Genomic DNA, 16661 nt, shown 5'->3' on the forward strand with positions numbered 1-16661 from the left:
AACCTTCTTTACTGCTGCACTGCCTGCAGCCGCCTTGTGTCCCCAGGATGTGGTGTGTTCATGCTCTGCCACACCCCTCCACCCTTCACAGGTGACCGACAGGCAGCTAGGCATCTGGATGTTATTTTATTGTCGAGGAGGGGAAGGCAGAGGGCACTGAGCACGCTGCTCAGTTGGAGTGGGTGGCCTGCAAGTCGTAGTGCTCCAGCCCGGCTACCAGCGAGCCAGCCAGCTTGATGGTGGCGACCCAGGGCGGCTCACTTAGGTGGTTGGTGGGCGTGCTCAGCCTAGGGGAGGGTGGAATCAGCAGGGCCTGCTATGTGGCCAGGCCCTCAGCCCTTTAGGCTTCACTTTCCCTGTCTGTGTAGGGGCCACGTCTGAATATCCCAGAGGCAGTCTAGGGCAGGCCCATCCACTTAAACTTAGCAGGAAAGGGGGCTGATGGTTGGGGTTAGTGTCCCCCACACCTACCCCAGGTCTTAGCTGAGCACCAGGGGTTCAAGGCAGAGGGTCTGTCAGTGACTCAGACAGGTCCTGGTGACCAGATGCTGAGATCCAGTGTGGGGGAGGGGGACCTGGAGCATGCACTGTCTCCTGGGATCTGAGGACTCAGCACAGCAACTGGGGCGTCAGTGCCCTCTGGCGGTCAGCGCCTGGGTCCCAGAGTCAGGAGAAGTTGCCAAGGCTGGAGGGAGGGCTCAGCAGTGTGGGGCCAGGCCGGGGCTTCCTTCAGAGGCCTGCGTTTACATCCATTTGGTTCCAGAAGACATCTCCTCCCCTCCCGTTCCTGAGCAGCCTGGGACGTGGCCCCTCTTGGTGCCCTCAGGCACAGGGTCAAGGCCCTGAATAGGGTCCGGCCAGCTGGGACCAGCTTCCTTCCCTGGTGGTTCCAGAGAGTAACGAGAGGGCCAAGGGTCAGCTTGGAGGTCTGGGTACGGGCCCTGTCAGGGGTCAGTATAGTGTCAGGACTCCTTGGTCCTGAAGGATTGGAGCTCAGCTGCCTTTGAAATGCAGCCAAAGGGAGGGTCACGAGTCAGCTGGGGTCAGGACACCAAAGGGCTCAGCGGGTCTCTATCCGGGAAGGTCGAGTTCAGGTTTCCTGGGGGTATTCTAGGAAGTCCGCCCTTCCCTACTCCCTGACTTCTCCTCACCAGGCAGACACGTTGCGTGGCAGGCGACGATGGCGCGGTTGGTGGCGACAGTAACACTTGCAGGGACACGAGTTAAGCACCTGAAAGGGCGGCCAGTGGCGCGCGGCGCCCGTGGTGGCCGTCCCCGCCGGAGGAGCCCCGCCGCCACCACTCCCTCCGCCGCTGTCAGTCACAGCAGCTGCAGTCTGTTCGTGAGGGCCGTCTCCAGGCGCGCCGTTCTCACGGGTCGCGCCCCGGGCTGCGCGGGAGCCCTTGTTCCTGCGCGTGCGGGCCTTAGGCGCGGGCGGGGGCGGCGATGGCTCGGCCGTAGTTGGAGTTGGAGCTGGAGCCGGGGACGGGGCCTGGGCCGGAGATGGGGCCTGGGCCGGAGATGGGGCCGGGGCCGAGGCCCGGGCTGGGGCCTGGTCGGCAGCCAGGGCAAGGGGCAGAGCGGGAGCCGGGGCGGGAGCCGGGGCGGGAGCCAGGGCCAACTCCAAGTCGCCTGGGCCTGGGGTGGGCGGGGGCGCCACGGGCAGCGGCGTGGGCTGGAGCACCGGCGGCTGCGGGGTGGGCGGCGGCTGCGGGGTGGGCGGCGGAGCGGGAGGCGGCGTGGGTGGTGCCCTGGGCGGCGGCGGCGGCGGCAACTCCTGCGGGCCGGGAGGCCCGGGGCGCACAGGCTTGCCATTGGTGGGCGCCGGGAAGATAAACATAGGCGGCGCCAGCAGGGCGGGCGAGGGCCTGCGGGGCCCAGGAGCCGGGTGCATCTGCCCCGGCAGAGGCGGCGGGGAGCCCCAGGGACCTGAGAGCGCGGCCCCGCGCCGTCGGGGCGACCCGACGCCCCCGCCTGCTCCATTAAAGCGGAAATGGCGTTCAGGGCCATCGGGAGGGCTCACCCAGTCAAATTTGGGCTTCGAGCCTGGGAAGGTGGTGTAAGGTGGTGGCGGAAGGGTCCCGGCGTGGGTCGCTGGCGCCGAGGGGCGTCCAGAACACCCCTCGCCGTCTCCATCACCGCCCTTTGCTTCCTGAGTCCCCCGAGGGACGTCTCCCGAGGGCCGAGCGGCCCCCGGAGCCAGGCGCCCCTGCTTTAGGACCTCAGCGTAAGAGATGGCGCCCGAGGTGGAGGAGAAGAATCTTCCACCTCCGCCGCCCCCGAGCGAGGCTTTGGTCGCTAAGGAACTCGACGCCGCTGCAGGGGGCAACGGGGGCCCCAACTTGAAGGTGACTTTACACAGCAGGCTGAGGCCAGGCTCCGAGGCCGCAGGCCGGGCCATCTCGCCCTCGCCGGCCTGGGGAAGCGCCCCACCGCAGGCCCCGCCGCCCGCCTGGCCTTCGCCGCCGTGCCCGGCCTGGCTTTCTGCAGGGGCGGCGGCGGGTGTGGCCAGCGCGGGGGCGATTCTGCGCTCCGGGGGCTGGCAGTCGGAAGGTGGCGGCGGCAGCGGCTTCCGCGGCTCCATGGGCTGCGGAATCGGGGTTGGGGTCCTCGGGACAGGGTCGGGGTCCTCTTCCATCAGTTGCCGGGGCGGCGGCGGCGGCGGCAGCGGGCGGAGATTCGGAGGGTCGCCCTGGCCGCGGTGGCTCGCCTCCAGCAGACCGCGGATTCGGGGCACCGGTGGGCCCGTGGGTTTTCGCCACTTAGACGGCGCGGGCATCAGGGTCCCCACGGGGGGCGGGGGTGGTGTGGAGACCGCGGCCGCAGCCGCCTCCTGAGAAAGGGGCGTCACTGGCGAGGGCAGTTCTAAGGTCGGGGGCAGGGGTGAGGGTGAGGCCTGGGGCTCCGGGGGAACCAGGAGTCCCGGGGGTGCGGAGCTGCCGGGGAACCAGACGCCCAGCCCGCGAGCCAGGCGCATGGCCGGGGAGGAGGGGGTGACCTCGGGCTCCGCCAGGGACGTCCGGCGGGAGTCGGAGGAGCGGTCCGAGGCCTGCTCTTTTCGGGAGCCCCCGCCTGCGGACGGCTCCGACTGCACGTTCCCCATTTCTGACGGAGGTCGGGGACTGTGGTCAGAAAAACTTCCTCCAGTCAGTCTGCCAGGATTGTGGGGACCCCCACGAGGCTGGCTGTACGTGGTCCTACCCGTCCCCATCGGCCCCGCCCCTGTCCTCCAAGATCCACTCAGGCACTCGTCTCCAGCCTCATTCCTGTTCCCTGACTCTTGACACTCACGCCTTCTTCCCCATGGCCCCATACAGCTGCTGTTCAGCCACTTAGGCCCCATCCTCTTAGTGTACTAAGGTTCGGTCCCTGTCCCCCTGGCTGGTCCCTCAGATCACATCCCTACACTTGGGCCACGTCTCCAAATTCCAAGACACACGTCTTGCCTCCTTTCCTGGCAGTCACCCAGGCCACATCATGATGATGGTACTCAGTAGCCTCTACGGCCTACAAGGAGTTCAAGCTTCTCTCCCTCACTTTAACCGGGCTCTTGAGGCCCAGGCGCCGTCCCCGTCCCCTGGTCCCGCCCGGGTCGTCAGGAGTCCAGCCTCGTCAACCACCCCCCAGTTCTGGCCCCGTCTCCGTCTAACATACCGGGTATTCTTGTCCTGCTAACCCCTCAGTCCTCACCAATAGCCCTCCAATCCCACTCTCTGTCCATCACTTGGGTGAGGTCCAGCCCTCTGGAAAGAGGCAGATCCTCAGGCCTGGCTCCTAAACTTCTGTTCCCGCTTCGGATCTGCCCGCAGGCCTCACCGCTCAGGCCCCACCCCTCTCCCCAAGCTCCGCCCTGGCTCCGCCTTCGCCCAGACGTTGCCACTCACCGACTGCTGCAGCCCACCTAAGTTCAGACCGCGGCCCCCTGGGCCCAGGGCAGGGCGGGGAACGGCCGTAGCAGAAAATAACCGAAAAGAACGGGGGTGCGGGTGAAGGCAGGTAGGCGAGCCAGCGAGGGCAGACCCCGAGGCCTAGGCCCCGCCCCCTCGAGGCCACGCCCCCGTGAGCCAGCTTGAGCCCGGCCCCCTACGAACCTGGATCTCCCTTTGAAATACTACTCCGTTGTCTTCTTCCCCGCCCCCAGGCCTGTAGCCCTGGGTCCCACCCCTTTCGATCGTTCTCCTTGGCTCCGCCCCTCTGCAATGCTCCGCCCCTCTCCGTTAGTCCCTATCCCGAAGCTCCGCCCATTATGAACACGGCTACGTAGCTCCTCCCTTTTGGCTATTTCTTGCGCCCCGCCCCTACGACAATTTACTTCTAAACTTCGCCCTTTTAGGACCCCGCAACATCTTTTCCCAGGACCCTCTCCTGCCTCGGGCCCGCCCAGAAGGCCCATCCACCGCGGGCCCGGCCCCCCGTGACGCACGCGCCGGTCCGCGCCTTCGGCGTCCTCACCCTCTCCTCCCCAGGTCCTCCGACCCCGCCCCCTGGCGATGCTTCCTCCTCGCCCCACCCCTTTTCGAACCCTGCCAGGCACCCAGCCCCTCCCATTGAGAAACCTAAGCGTAGACCCTCGCCTCTTTCGAACCTTGAGACCAGGCCCTGTCCCGGACCCCTTCCCCACATCCTCAAGAGCCAATGGCGCGGATGGATGGGAAAGTAGGGGGTCCTCTCTGGATGCTGAGAAAATGGGGGCTGGGGGGCTGTTCGCTGGAGCCAGTGCCGGGCTCTAGGACCCAGCGGGCAAGTGCGCCCGCCTCGCGCTTACCCCTCCCCCAAGCCGCCCCCTCCCCCCCACCCGTCTTCCAGGTTCCCCCTCCCTCCCCCCTCGCCCCGGCTCCCGGTGCCCGTCTCTAGCGCCGCTGGAGCCAGCGAGGGAGCCGGAGCGAACAGGAGGAGGAGGAGGAGGCCACGTCGCCGCCGCTCGGAGCCCGGCCGGAGCCTCCCAGGCAGGTGCCGAGGGGGGCGAGGGGGCGGGGGCTGACCGACCGCCTGTCACGGTGAGGGGGCGGCCAGGACCGCGCTGCGCCTCCTGCCCACCAGGGCGCCCCCCACACCCTGGCTGGAAGGACAAGGGGGTGGGGGCCCCTAAACTGCGCGGCAGCCATTTGGGGTACCAGTCTCCATTTGGGGGGCCTGGACTTCTTCCGAGGACGCCCCATTCATAAAATTCCGTACTGGACCCCCATCATTGAGGAACTCTGGGGACCACTCCCCCTGGGAAACATGTGTAGGGAGCGTAGGGCACCCAGAAATCCCGGCGTCCCATCCCAGCTAGGCCCTGCGGGGGACCCCTGCCCTCTTTCTCGGCTTCACCTGTTGTCGGCGGAGGCGGGCGGACAAAGGAAGCAGCGTCACGTGACTGCTCATTCACAAAATCCCATCCCATTGAGAAAAGGGGGCTGGGGGCTCTGCGGCCGCCCCTTCCCCTCCCCACCGGCCGGGGAAACCCGGCAGCCTGCGGGTGGGGGAAGGGGCTAGAGCTTGTCCCCTGGGTCCCTAAGGCTGGGACGCCAGGGTCCTTGCGCTAGGTGGTCGCGAGGGCCTGGACGCTGATCCCGATTACTGGGCGGAGGGCTACGTCCCCTGAGCTGGGGGGCGGGGTAAGATGGTTCTGAAGGATGCTGGGGCGGGGAGGGAGAGGAGGAGGGATCAATCCCCCCCCACCCCCCGCCAATCTCTCCCCCTTGCCTTCCCTCTGCTGAGGCCTGAGGGAGCAGGTTTGATTTTTGTGAATGAAATGCTCTCTGGATGTGTCTTGGTCGCCCGTTTCTGGCTTCCTCTGCCTCCATCTCCCTTTCGGCCTCTCTCTGGCCATTTCTGATTCTCTCCCTGCTCCTTGCCCATCTCCCGTTGCTGGGTGACTCAGTGAGCTTTGCATCCGGTCTCATTCATAAATCCGGGAAGGGGTGGGGGTAAGGGAGCCTGGGTTTCTCACCCAGCCAGTGGCCTGGGCAGCCGGGTGCGGAGGCAGTGTAGGGAGGACTGGAGCTGAGTTGATGGGCTCTAAGAAAATACATATGCGCAGGCACCCAGCTGTGAGGGGGAACGATGGGTGGGGCTGTGGGTCTGTGCTGAGGGAGAAGAAGGAGACAGGGTTGATAGGGGATGAACAGGAGGGGGAAGGGAAGTGGAAAACCGAGGCTATGGCAGAGGGGACGGGAAGGATGGGGAAATGAAGGAAAGGAGGGTATGGGGAGAAAAGGTAGTTATGGAGAAGGTAGGCATGGGAGAAAGAGATGGCAGGAGGAAGAAAGAAGCCCTGCTAGAAGAAGGTGGGCATGGGGGAGAAGGTGTAGATGGGGAGGAGTGGATGGGGGAGAAGGTGTAGATGGGGGAGAAGGAGTGGATGGGGGACAAGGTGTGGATGGGGGAGAAGGAGTAGATGGGGAGAAGGAGTGGATGGGGGACAAGGTGTGGATGGGGGAGAAGGAGTAGATGGGGAGAAGGAGTGGATGGGGGACAAGGTGTGGATGGGGGAGAAGGAGTAGATGGGGAGAAGGTGTAGATGGAGGAGAAGGTGTGGATGGGGGAGAAGGAGTGGAGGAGGGAGAAGGTGTGGATGGGGGAGAAGGTGTGGATGGGGGAGAAGGAGTGGAGGGGGGAGAAGGTGTGGATGGGGGAGAAGGAGTGGATGGGGGAGAAGGTGTGGATGGGGGAGAAGGAGTGGAGGGGGGAGAAGGTGTGGATGGGGGAGAAGGTGTAGATGGGGAGAAGGTGTAGATGGGGAAGAAAGAGTGGATGGGGGAAAAGGTGTAGATGAGGGAGAACGAGTGGACGGGGGAGAAGGTGTGGATGTGGGAGAAGGTGTGGACGGGGGAGAAGGTGTGGAGGGGGGAGAAGGTGTGGAGGGGGAGAAAGTGTGGAGTGGGGAGAAGGTGTGGATGTGGGAGAAGGTGTGGAGGGGGAGAAGGTGTGGAGTGGGGAGAAGGTGTGGAGGGGGGAGAAGGTGTGGAGGGGGAGAAGGTGTGGACGGGGGAGAAGGTGTGGAGGGGGGAGAAGGTGTGGAGGGGGGAGAAGGTGTGGAGGGGGGAGAAGGTGTGGAGGGGGGAGAAGGTGTGGAGGGGGGCGAAGGTGTGGACGGGGGAGAAGGTGTGGAGGGGGGAGAAGGTGTGGAGTGGGGAGAAGGTGTGGAGGGGGGAGAAGGTGTGGAGGGGGGAGAAGGTGTGGACGGGGGAGAAGGTGTGGACGGGGGAGAAGGTGTGGAGGGGGGAGAAGGTGTGGAGGGGGGAGAAGGTGTGGAGGGGGGAGAAGGTGTGGAGGGAGGAGAAAGTGTGGATGGGGGAGCAGGTTGGGGTGGAAGGTAGAGGATCGGTGGCCAAGGGTGCCGTGGATCCAGATGTGAGGGATGAAGAGGGGAGGTGACGGTTGGGGGAACAAGGAATAGGCAAGCAGGATTGGAGCTCACTGACCATGTTGTCCCTGTCCCCCCATCTCCTCCAGGTACATGGTTCGGGTCCGAGCCGTGGTGATGGCCCGAGATGACTCCAGTGGGGGCTGGCTGCCTGTGGGGGGCGGGGGCCTCAGCCAGGTGAGCGTATGTCGGGTCCGAGGGGCCAGGCCCGAGGGGGGGACCCGCCAGGGGCACTACGTCATCCACGGGGAGCGCCTCCGGGACCAGAAAGTGAGCCACCCTGGGCGTGGGGATGTGGGGGGCATGGGGACATAGGGAATGGGGCCGGGAGAGCAGAGCTGAGGCCAGGGCATCTCCCAGCCTGGAATCACCCCGGCGTGTGGGAAGGAATTTGGCAGTGAATATCTGTCCTATGGATAAGGGTTGGGAGTTTGGGGTACCAAGCAGGTCCTGTCCACTGCCATCACCTGCTGGACTGTCACAGCAGCCTCCTCACTGGATTCTTGCCCTGCTTCTGCTCCCTCCCCCAACCTCAGTCTGTTCCAGGGTCCCTGCTAACACCTGACTCAGATCATATCCCTCCTCTGCTCAGAACCCTCCCGTGGCTCCATCTTGCTCAGAAATCCTCACCATGAGGCCCCTGTCTGCCCTGAGTATACAGAGGCATTTGGTGGGGGGCCATCTGGAAGTGTCAGATAGGGTTTACAATGCCACATATGGGTTCGGCAGGAATATTCGGGGCTCTCTGGCACGATTTGGAAGGACAAGGTTGAAGCTTTGGCGGGAATGTAGTAGAAAGATGTGAATTATCTGAAAAGCTTTGGGAGAAGGGTTGCATCTCAAAGTAGGGGTCAGCAGGAACAGTGTGGGGGAGTGGAAACGGTGTGAGGGAATTTTGTGGTGTCGGGCAAGGATATGAGGGAATGGCTAGGTGTGGACCAGCGTCTGAGGGGAAGTCTGTGGGAGTTTGGTAAGAATTTTGGGGGTAGTGTTTTGGGAGATTATTGAGGCATCAGAAGGGGATTAATGGTAATCTTTTGAGATGTTCCATAACGTTTGGGGGTGCACTTGACTTGGAAGGGGGGATGTTGGGTTATCAGAAGGGGGTAAGTAATTTTTTGAGAGATCCAATAAGAGTTGGGATTCCCATTGGGAATATCAGAGGGAGGTATTGGAAAATGTAGGGCTCAAGGGGCTTGGGAGAAATGTTGGAGTATCAGAGGTGTGTTCAATAAAATTGAGGAGTGGTATTGGGGTGTTGATCAGGGTTCAGGGGTACCCCTAGGAGAAATGAGGTTCGCGGGATGCTGGGCATATGCAGAGAGGCTGGGGGTTAAGGGGAGGTCACAGGCATGGCTGGATGGGTGTCTGACCTGGCCCCCTCCCGCCCCCCAGACCACCTTGGAGTGTACCCTGAGGCCAGGCCTGGTTTACAACAAGGTGAACCCCATCTTCCATCACTGGAGCCTGGGCGACTGCAAGTTCGGGCTGACGTTTCAGAGTCCTGCAGAGGCTGATGAGTTCCAGAACAGCCTGCTGGCCGCGCTGGCCGCCCTGGGTCGAGGTGAGTGGCACAGGTGGTGGCCAGTGGGGTGCTGGGTGGAGAGGTGAGAGAATCTGGGGCCCCGGGAACTCACTCTCTGCCTCTCTCCCTGCCACAGGCTCGCTCACCCCCTCCTCTTCCTCCTCCTCCTCCTCCCCTTCCCAGGACACCGCAGAGACCCCCTGCCCTCTGACGGTGAGTCTCCAGGACGCAGGTCTGCTGGGAGGGAGGGGTTCATTTCTGTTCTGCAAACATTCTTGAGCACCTGCTGTGGATCAGGCACCAGGCCACGTGCTGGGGACACAAATTTGGGCCCAAACTATTAGCATCGATCCAATCCCAGTTACTCTAGTTTTTCTGTTCTATCGTGATGGAGCACATTCATCCATTCAGTCAGGGCTGTTTACTGAGCACTGTCCATAGGTAGTGTTTTAGGCACTGGGGATGCATCGGTACAAAACCAAGTCACTTCCTCCTGGAGCCCCTATGCTAGTGTGGAGAGGCAGGGAAAAAAGATAAACGATAAAAATGAACAAATATGAAAAGTAAATGGAGGAGCAAACAGTGACAAGTCCATCCTTCTAGTGACTCAGGGTACAAACCCTGGAGTCAGCCTTGACTCGTCTCCTTTTTTATGCCCCTCATTTAGTCTGTCAGTAAATATTGGCTCCGTTTTCAAGACTACCAGGATCTGGCTCCACCCTGGTACTGACTACCCTCATCTCCCACTGGACCATCTCACCAGCTTCTCATTGTCCCCTGCCCCCTCCTATGCCCTATTGGCTGCTCCACACACACAGCCAGAGGGACCCTAGTGACATCGAAGTCAGATCGTGGTCATCTCCCACTCAGAACCCTCCCAGGGCTCCGTCTTACACGGGGTAGCGGACAAAATCCTTACAGTAAGATCCCACACCATCTGGCCCTCTGTTGCTCTCCGTCTTGCTCACTCTGCTCCAGCCACAGTGGCCTCCTCACTGTTACTCCAAAAGGGCAGACACATTCCTGTCACAGGGCCTTTGCACTGGCTGGTCCTTCTGTCTTGGCACACTGTTCCCCAAATTTCTACCTGGCTCATGCCCTTATTTCCTCAGGGTTTTCCACACATATCCCCTTCTCCCTGAGCCCCTCCTTGAGTAGCTGTTTAAAATTGCCATCCCAGTGCTCCTTATCCTCTTCTAATTTGTTCCCATCTTCTAGGCTATTTCCCTGATTTGCTTTCCCAGCAGACACTCTTCTTATGTATCAGTTTACTGTCCCTCTCCCTTGCTAGAATGTCAGCTCCAGGAGGGCAAGGCTCTTCTATGGCTTTCCCGCTGCATCTCCAGTGCCTAAGACAGTGTCCAGGATACACCAAGTGTTCAGTAAAGATGTGTTGAATAAATTTATTGACTGAATAAATGTACATAATGTCGGATGCGAGTTGGTACTTGCTGGGAACACTGGGAGTTGCTGAAAACACTTGGAGGAACTAAACTGGGTCCCTGGGCAGAAAGGTGGAATGCCAGGGTAATGGGAGATACAGGTGGGGCCACAAAAGGTGCGCTGACCATTCCCACTGCCTGAGCTCTTGCTCAGGAAAGATGCTGTGCTGGCCACACTCCATCTCCCATCCTGACAATGTCCCTTGTGCGCCTGGCACGTGGTGGGTGCTTAACGAATGTTTACTGAAAACAGTGAAACGATCCCCGAGTTATGGAAAGGCAACTGAGGGTTCTCGGAAGCTATGTTTCAGCTTATGAAGGGCAGAGCTCGGTTTGGATGGGAAGGAACCCATCTCAGGTGGGTGGAACTGCCCCCGTACAGGTGTGGCCGTGGGAATGAGGCAGCAAGGCGGCTGACTGGCCGCGGGAGAGGGGTTCTGAGAAGGGAGAAGGATGGTTTGATGTTCTGTAGGTTGGTGAGCTAAGCCTGGGGTCGAATACTAATAACAATAACGATAACCACTTCCTGCTCTTCCTGCCCTTTAGAACACTGTTATGCCCAATACAGTGGGTCCTAACCATACCCTATGAATAGACACTACTAGCATCCCCATTTTACAGAAGAGGAAACTGAGGCTCAAAGAGGAGGTCACGCAACCAGTCAGTGGCAGAGCTGCTGCGGAGCCCTTGCTGGACGTGGGAGGGGGTCTGTGTGAGGGGATCGGCAGCCGGGTCGGGGCGGGGAGGTCCGGCTCTGAGTTCGCCCGTCTCCCCCAGTCCCACGTGGACAGCGACTCCTCCTCCAGTCACAGCCGCCAGGAGACGCCTCCCCCCACCGCGGCAGCCTCCATCGTCACCGTGGAGTCAGCCTCCGGCTTCGGGCCGGCCACGCCGCCCCAGCGCCGCCGCTCCTCGGCTCAGGTGCGACCTCCGACCCCCAGCGGAAGTCTGGGGGTCCAGGTGAAATGGGGCCAGGCGCTGGGGTCCCGAAGTGGGTGGGAGCTGAGGCCACAGAGGGGCGAGAGACCACACCTGGATTCTGGGGCATGCCTGATCTGACTTCTGGCGGGGCGGGGCGGGGGGTGGGGGAGGAGGGGAGGGGGCGGGGCTTGGGGGCCTCCGAGGGTTGGGACTGTTGGGCGAGGTCTTCCCGCGTCTCCTGCGCTCTTGGAGATTTTAGAAAGTTCTGCAATTCCAGAGGAGTTCGGGGGACGACTTGGCCATTGAATTCGTCAAGTATGTTAGGGGGTTGCTAGGACTCATGGAAGGAGTTCTTTAGACTGCGTAATTCACGGAGTTGGGGGGGAGGGCGGCGTGGTATCCAAGGGGCTAAAAGAGTACCCGGGGACCGGACTCCTGCGTCCTGAAGGAGGAGGTGGCTGGGGTCCAGGACTCCTGGATCTGAGAGTAGAGGGGGCTGGGTGCCGGGACTTCTGGATCTCGAGAGAGGACAGGACTGGGAGCCTGGACCACTGGGTCCTTACGGTGTGGGCTTGGTGTGGCTTCTTCTGTCCGTCTATAGATTTCCTCTGTCCCGGGGAGAGGAGCGGGCTGAGGGCTTGGAGTCTGAGAGGCGGAGGTCGGCACTCAGGATCGGAGGATGAGTGAGGCCTGTGGCTGCGTCTTTGGATTCTCTGGTCTTCTGAGACTGATGGATTGTGGATTGTGGTAGGGTGTGGGGGATCCAACACCCCACTAACTCGTTCTCCTGTCCCTTCGTCCCGCAGAGCTACCCTCCGCTTCTACCGTTCACGGGGATTCCGGAGCCCTCAGAGCCCCTGGCCGGGGCAGGGGGCCCGGGCTGGGGCGGCCGCGGCTATGAAGATTACCGGCGCGCCGGGCCGCCCGCGCCCCTCGCCCTGTCCACCTGCGTCGTGCGCTTCGCCAAGACCGGCCCGTTGCGGGGCGCAGCCCTGGGGCCCCCCGCTGCACTACCCGCCCCTCTCACCGAGGCTGCGCCCCCAGCGCCCCCGGCTCGCCCGCCCCCTGGCCCCGGCCCGGCTCCTGCGCCGGCCAAGGCCTCCCCGGAGGCGGAGGAGGCGGCGCGCTGCGTGCACTGCCGCGCGCTCTTCCGCCGCCGCGCTGATGGCCGTGGCGGCCGCTGCGCCGAGGCCCCGGACCCCGGTCGCCTGCTGGTGCGCCGGCTCAGCTGCCTGTGGTGCGCCGAGAGCTTGCTCTATCACTGCCTGTCGGACGCCGAGGGCGACTTCTCGGACCCGTGCGCCTGCGAGCCAGGCCACCCGCGCCCCGCCGCGCGCTGGGCCGCGCTGGCCGCGCTCTCCCTCGCCGTGCCCTGCCTCTGCTGCTACGCGCCCCTGCGCGCGTGCCACTGGGTCGCGGCGCGATGCGGCTGCGCTGGCTGCGGGGGTCGCCACGAGGAGGCGGCGCGGTGAGGACGGCCTGGGGGGTCCCGCAGCCGGACCGAGGGCCTAAAATTGAGGGTCCAGGACCCCGGACTCCATTCGGACCCAAAAACCGGAACTTGGAGCTTGAGTTTGGTCTGAGAGACCCCACACCTGGAACTTGGACCGCAAATCTAGGACTGAGATACCCCAGACTCAGCTTCATTGGGATGTCTGCGCAAGAGGTCCCAGGCATCCTGATTTCTAGCGACCCTGTACGCCCCCCCTCCCGCTCCCATCCCGACCTGACTGAGGAGACTCCAGGCACCCTCAGACTCGGCAGCTCAGGCTGCCGGGCAGCACACGGATCCCTGAGAGACACAGGGCCCTGAACCCTGACTCCCTCTTCAAATAACCAACCCAGACCTGGTCATGCTTGGCGCCATGACCCCTCAGATTACAGCCCCCGAATTAGTCAGGAGTTGTCAATATCTGACCCTGCCTGTATACAGTTACTCCCAGGCCTTGAGACCACAGGATCCAGAATCACCCCAAATGGTCCCTGAGTGCTCACCTAAAACTTGGGGCACTCATATCTGAGATGTTCTTGTAGCCCCAGGAGCCCTGAGACATCAAACCCTCTTAAGATGCCCTCAGTCCTTGGATATGCTCAATCAGATGTTTTCTGACCACCATTACTTGGGAGACCCATTCCAGAATGCTCCCTCCCTGCCCTGCCAAGACCCAGATGTCAGACTCCCAAGATGCTCTGGGAGTCAGGGGTCAAAGACCTCTGTAGACCCACCCATCCCCAGCCAGTGTTCCCAAGAACTTCGGATCTCATATATAGGACTCTGAGCTGCCTAGTACCCCCAGATGTAGGACTGAAGCCCACCAACACCTCAGGGCCCAAGACACTGGTCCCAAGTCCACAGATAACCCTCTTCCAATCCCCCTTGGACCAGGAATTCAAGCCCCAGCATGTCCTGGAATCTTCGGCTTCTTTGTACCCACAGATTCCCAATCCCCGAAAGGCTGGGAACCCAGCTTGGGACATTCATGGCATCCCAGACCTCTGACCCCTTGGAGCCCAGCCCCTGAGTGACCCCAAGGTGCTTTAGGAGCACTGGATCCATGACCCCAAGGTGCCATTGACCCCCCAAATTCAGGGCTCAAGCCTACACAACATTGGAATTGTCTCTGACGCAAGACCTTGGTCCCTCCATGTCAGAGATGGTCAGATCTAAGGTGCCCCAGCACCCCAGCACCTTCAGGTCCCACATTTCTTTGCACTCAGACCTCTCTAGCCTGATGCTCCCTGAGACCTGCTGTCCCTTGAATGGCAGGCCATCCATGGGCCCCTGAGACCCCCAAGGTCCCAGACTCTGGAATTCTTGTCTCAGGGGCTCCAGCCTGAGCCCCCAGCATCCCACAGAATTAGCCCTTTACTCTAGGGGAGGAAAACTCCACCATTTTGAGCTCATATTCCTGGATTCCAGGACTACCAAGAGCTCCCCGACTCCCATCTCTAGGACCCAACCATGGATGATTGATTGTGCAGGCTGTGCACCAAGCAAAGGCATGTGGCCAAGGCGGGGAGTGGGGCTGGAGCTCCCACCGCCCTCTGCTGGCCATGCTGTGCCCTCAGAGGAAAGTGTGCCTTTTCTAAGTTGCACAAAGGCAACTTTTGGGCTAGCTGTGGCTCTGCTGGTGTACACACACATTCACACTCACTCACTCTCTCACCACAGCCTTGTAGACCCTGCCCCAAGCCCCAGCTTGAGTCCTAGTCCAAGCTTTTTATGTCCGCTGCCGCCCCCACCCCCATGAACCCCTTCTCTTCCGTCTCAGAGTTGAAGTTGCTTCAGAAAGTTTGAAAGCCTGTTTCAAGGCCCTCTCAGACCCCTCTTCTGGGGAAGGGAGATGCCACAGTGTCTTTACCCTGAATGGCATGGGACTTCCAGGGTACCTCAGATCTGATGGCCTGAATGGGGGGACCAAGGTCCTGAAGCAAGACAGTCTCACTGTTGTGTGGGCCTGGGACCTGCCCCTGGTCCCGAGCATCTGGAATGTGCACATATCTTTCTTAATTACCCAGACTTGGATGGCCTTGTGGGGGTTCAAGGGATAGGTCAAGGGGGCCAGAGGGATAGATCCTTCTGACGCTTCCTTTAAATTATTAACTATTTATTATATCCGGAACCTGTGACATTCAGCTCTCCCAACCAGACCCTGGGATGGGTGAGAGAAAAGGGGGGTGTCCCTCCCACCCCCACTCTGCCCAGCTCTCATCACTGTCAGACCCACCAGAGCTGAGGGCGGAGGGACTGGGGGCTGGGGCAGCCTGGGTCCCCATCCCTCTCTCTGTGCCTCGGTCTCCTCCCTTCCGTGGTGGGCGGGGGGAAGCTCCATTCTTAACCTACCTCGTTTTGGGGAGGGGTGGGCCGGGGACCAGAGTGCTGTAAGGTGCTGTGGGATCTGCGGATGAAGCTCCGCCTCTCCCAGGTCTCCCAGTCCTGCTCCCTGCTGATACCCACCTCTGATCCATGATTACCCTTCATCACCCCCAAAGCAGGGGTGCATGGAGGGCTGATCCTGGGAGCCAGGAAGACCTCAGACCCTGGAGCCCCCAGGCCCAATTTCCCAGCTGCTTGCCCCTCGGATTGGATGCTTGGCCCCCAGACTTGGGGGAGGCACCCCGATATTTATCTTCCTGATCTTGATTCCAAGCCAGTCTGTGACCTCAATATCTTATCGTCAGTGCAGGCTGAAGTGGCGGGGGAGGATGGGGGCCAAAGACCCAGCCTTGTCATCGGGGGAGGGGGGCATGAGATATCCGCTCCAAGAAATGTCTGTGACAAAGTCTCAGCCTGTCTTCTTTATTCGCATCGATGTGCCCCCATCCGCGCATCTTCCTGAACCGCCGAACCAGCCTCCTCCCCAATTCTCCTTTCTCCTCTGCAACCTTTAATCCCGAGCAGACCCTCCAGCTGAGTTGTATGCATTGAGTCACTCAAAAGCACATTTATTGAACACCATTATGTGCCAAGCCCTGTTCTAGGCACTAGGGATAAAGCAGTGAAGAACAGACAGAAATCCTTTCCCACAAGGAGCTTATGAACCTAACAGTGAAGGGGACAATAAACAAATGACATGTTAGAAATGACCTATACTATAAAGAAAAAATAAAGTGGAGATGGGGGTGCAGGCAATTGTAGCCAGAGTGGTCGGGGAGGCCCCCCTGAGGAGCTGAGGGAGCCCTGTGGACGTCTGCAGGAAGAGCATTCAGAGAAAGGGGACAGCCAGTGCAAGACTGTGAGGGAGGGGCATGCCTGGTAAGTCTGGGGGACGGCAAGGGAGCTGCAGGGGAGGAAGCAAGGAGGAGGGTACTTAGGAGATGAGGGCGGGGAGGTGACAGGGCAGATCTGAGGGGCCTTGCTAGCCGTTGCATGGACTTTGGTGTTTGTCCCGGGTGAGAGGGAGCTACAGGAAGTCTCCAAGCATGGGAGGGGTGTGACCTGACTCAGGGGTTCACAGGTTCCCTCTGGCTGCCAGTGGGGAACAGACACGGGGCTGGGGGGCAGGGAGACAGAGAGGAGGCTGCTGGGATGGTCGGGGGCGGAGGCGGGGGGGGGGGGTGGGCAATGGTGCGCAGGACCACGGTGAGAGCGGTGGAGGCAGACACTGGATCTATTTTGAAGGTAGAGTCCACAAATTTAGATATGGGGTTTGATATAAAGAGAGGAGCCAAGGTTATCACCCCCAGGTTTTGGCCTGAGAAATTTTTAATGTTTTATTAAGGTCAACAAATGGCCCCTGAGTCCCCCGCCTTGGGGGAGGCAGGACCATGGAGGAAGGTCAGGGCAGGCTCTGCCCAGGAGGAAGTTCTGGCCCCTGTTCTTCCCCGCGGCTCAACGCCCAGCCCACTTCCGCTCCCAGCAGAGTTATCTAGGAATGACTGGAGACCAGGGTAGCGTCGGGAAGAGATAAGATCTGGAACA

The 16661-nt window shown here is 61.3% G+C and overlaps 2 protein-coding genes across 10 annotated transcripts; one reads left to right on the plus strand and one right to left on the minus strand.

Moving 5' to 3' along the window:
• Positions 1-88: 88 nt before the first annotated feature.
• On the minus strand, positions 89-4033 carry GGN (gametogenetin). 4 transcript variants are annotated; one of them, XR_002810685.2, is made up of 4 exons: positions 3885-4033; positions 1152-3122; positions 472-880; positions 108-287 (listed from the first exon to the last, which is right to left on the minus strand). XR_002810685.2 is itself a non-coding variant. In XM_023649651.2 (3 exons), the coding sequence occupies exons 2-3, from the start codon at positions 3101-3103 to the stop codon at positions 170-172; spliced, it is 2070 nt and encodes a 689-aa protein (XP_023505419.1). In that variant the 5' UTR covers positions 3104-3122; positions 3885-4033; the 3' UTR covers positions 89-169. The 4 variants fall into 4 exon arrangements, 3 of the variants coding, with proteins under 3 accessions (XP_023505419.1, XP_023505420.1, XP_023505422.1); XM_023649651.2 differs by lacking the exon at positions 472-880 and having other exon boundaries at positions 89-287; XM_023649652.2 differs by lacking the exon at positions 472-880 and having other exon boundaries at positions 89-287; positions 3655-3889.
• A 518-nt stretch (positions 4034-4551) lies between these two features.
• Positions 4552-15528, plus strand: SPRED3 (sprouty related EVH1 domain containing 3). Of its 6 annotated transcripts, none has more exons than XM_023649656.2 (6): positions 4552-4946; positions 7441-7621; positions 8747-8915; positions 9013-9089; positions 11096-11239; positions 12046-15528. In XM_023649656.2, the coding sequence occupies exons 2-6, from the start codon at positions 7445-7447 to the stop codon at positions 12709-12711; spliced, it is 1233 nt and encodes a 410-aa protein (XP_023505424.1). In that variant the 5' UTR covers positions 4552-4946; positions 7441-7444; the 3' UTR covers positions 12712-15528. The 6 variants fall into 6 exon arrangements, with proteins under 6 accessions (XP_023505424.1, XP_070079028.1, XP_023505425.1 ...); XM_070222927.1 differs by having other exon boundaries at positions 4769-4950; XM_023649657.2 differs by having other exon boundaries at positions 4812-4946; positions 7441-7528.
• The last annotated feature ends 1133 nt before the right edge of the window (positions 15529-16661 follow it).

Source organism: Equus caballus, chromosome 10, assembly GCF_041296265.1.
Source record: "Equus caballus isolate H_3958 breed thoroughbred chromosome 10, TB-T2T, whole genome shotgun sequence".
Taxonomy (NCBI): Eukaryota; Metazoa; Chordata; class Mammalia; order Perissodactyla; family Equidae; genus Equus; species Equus caballus.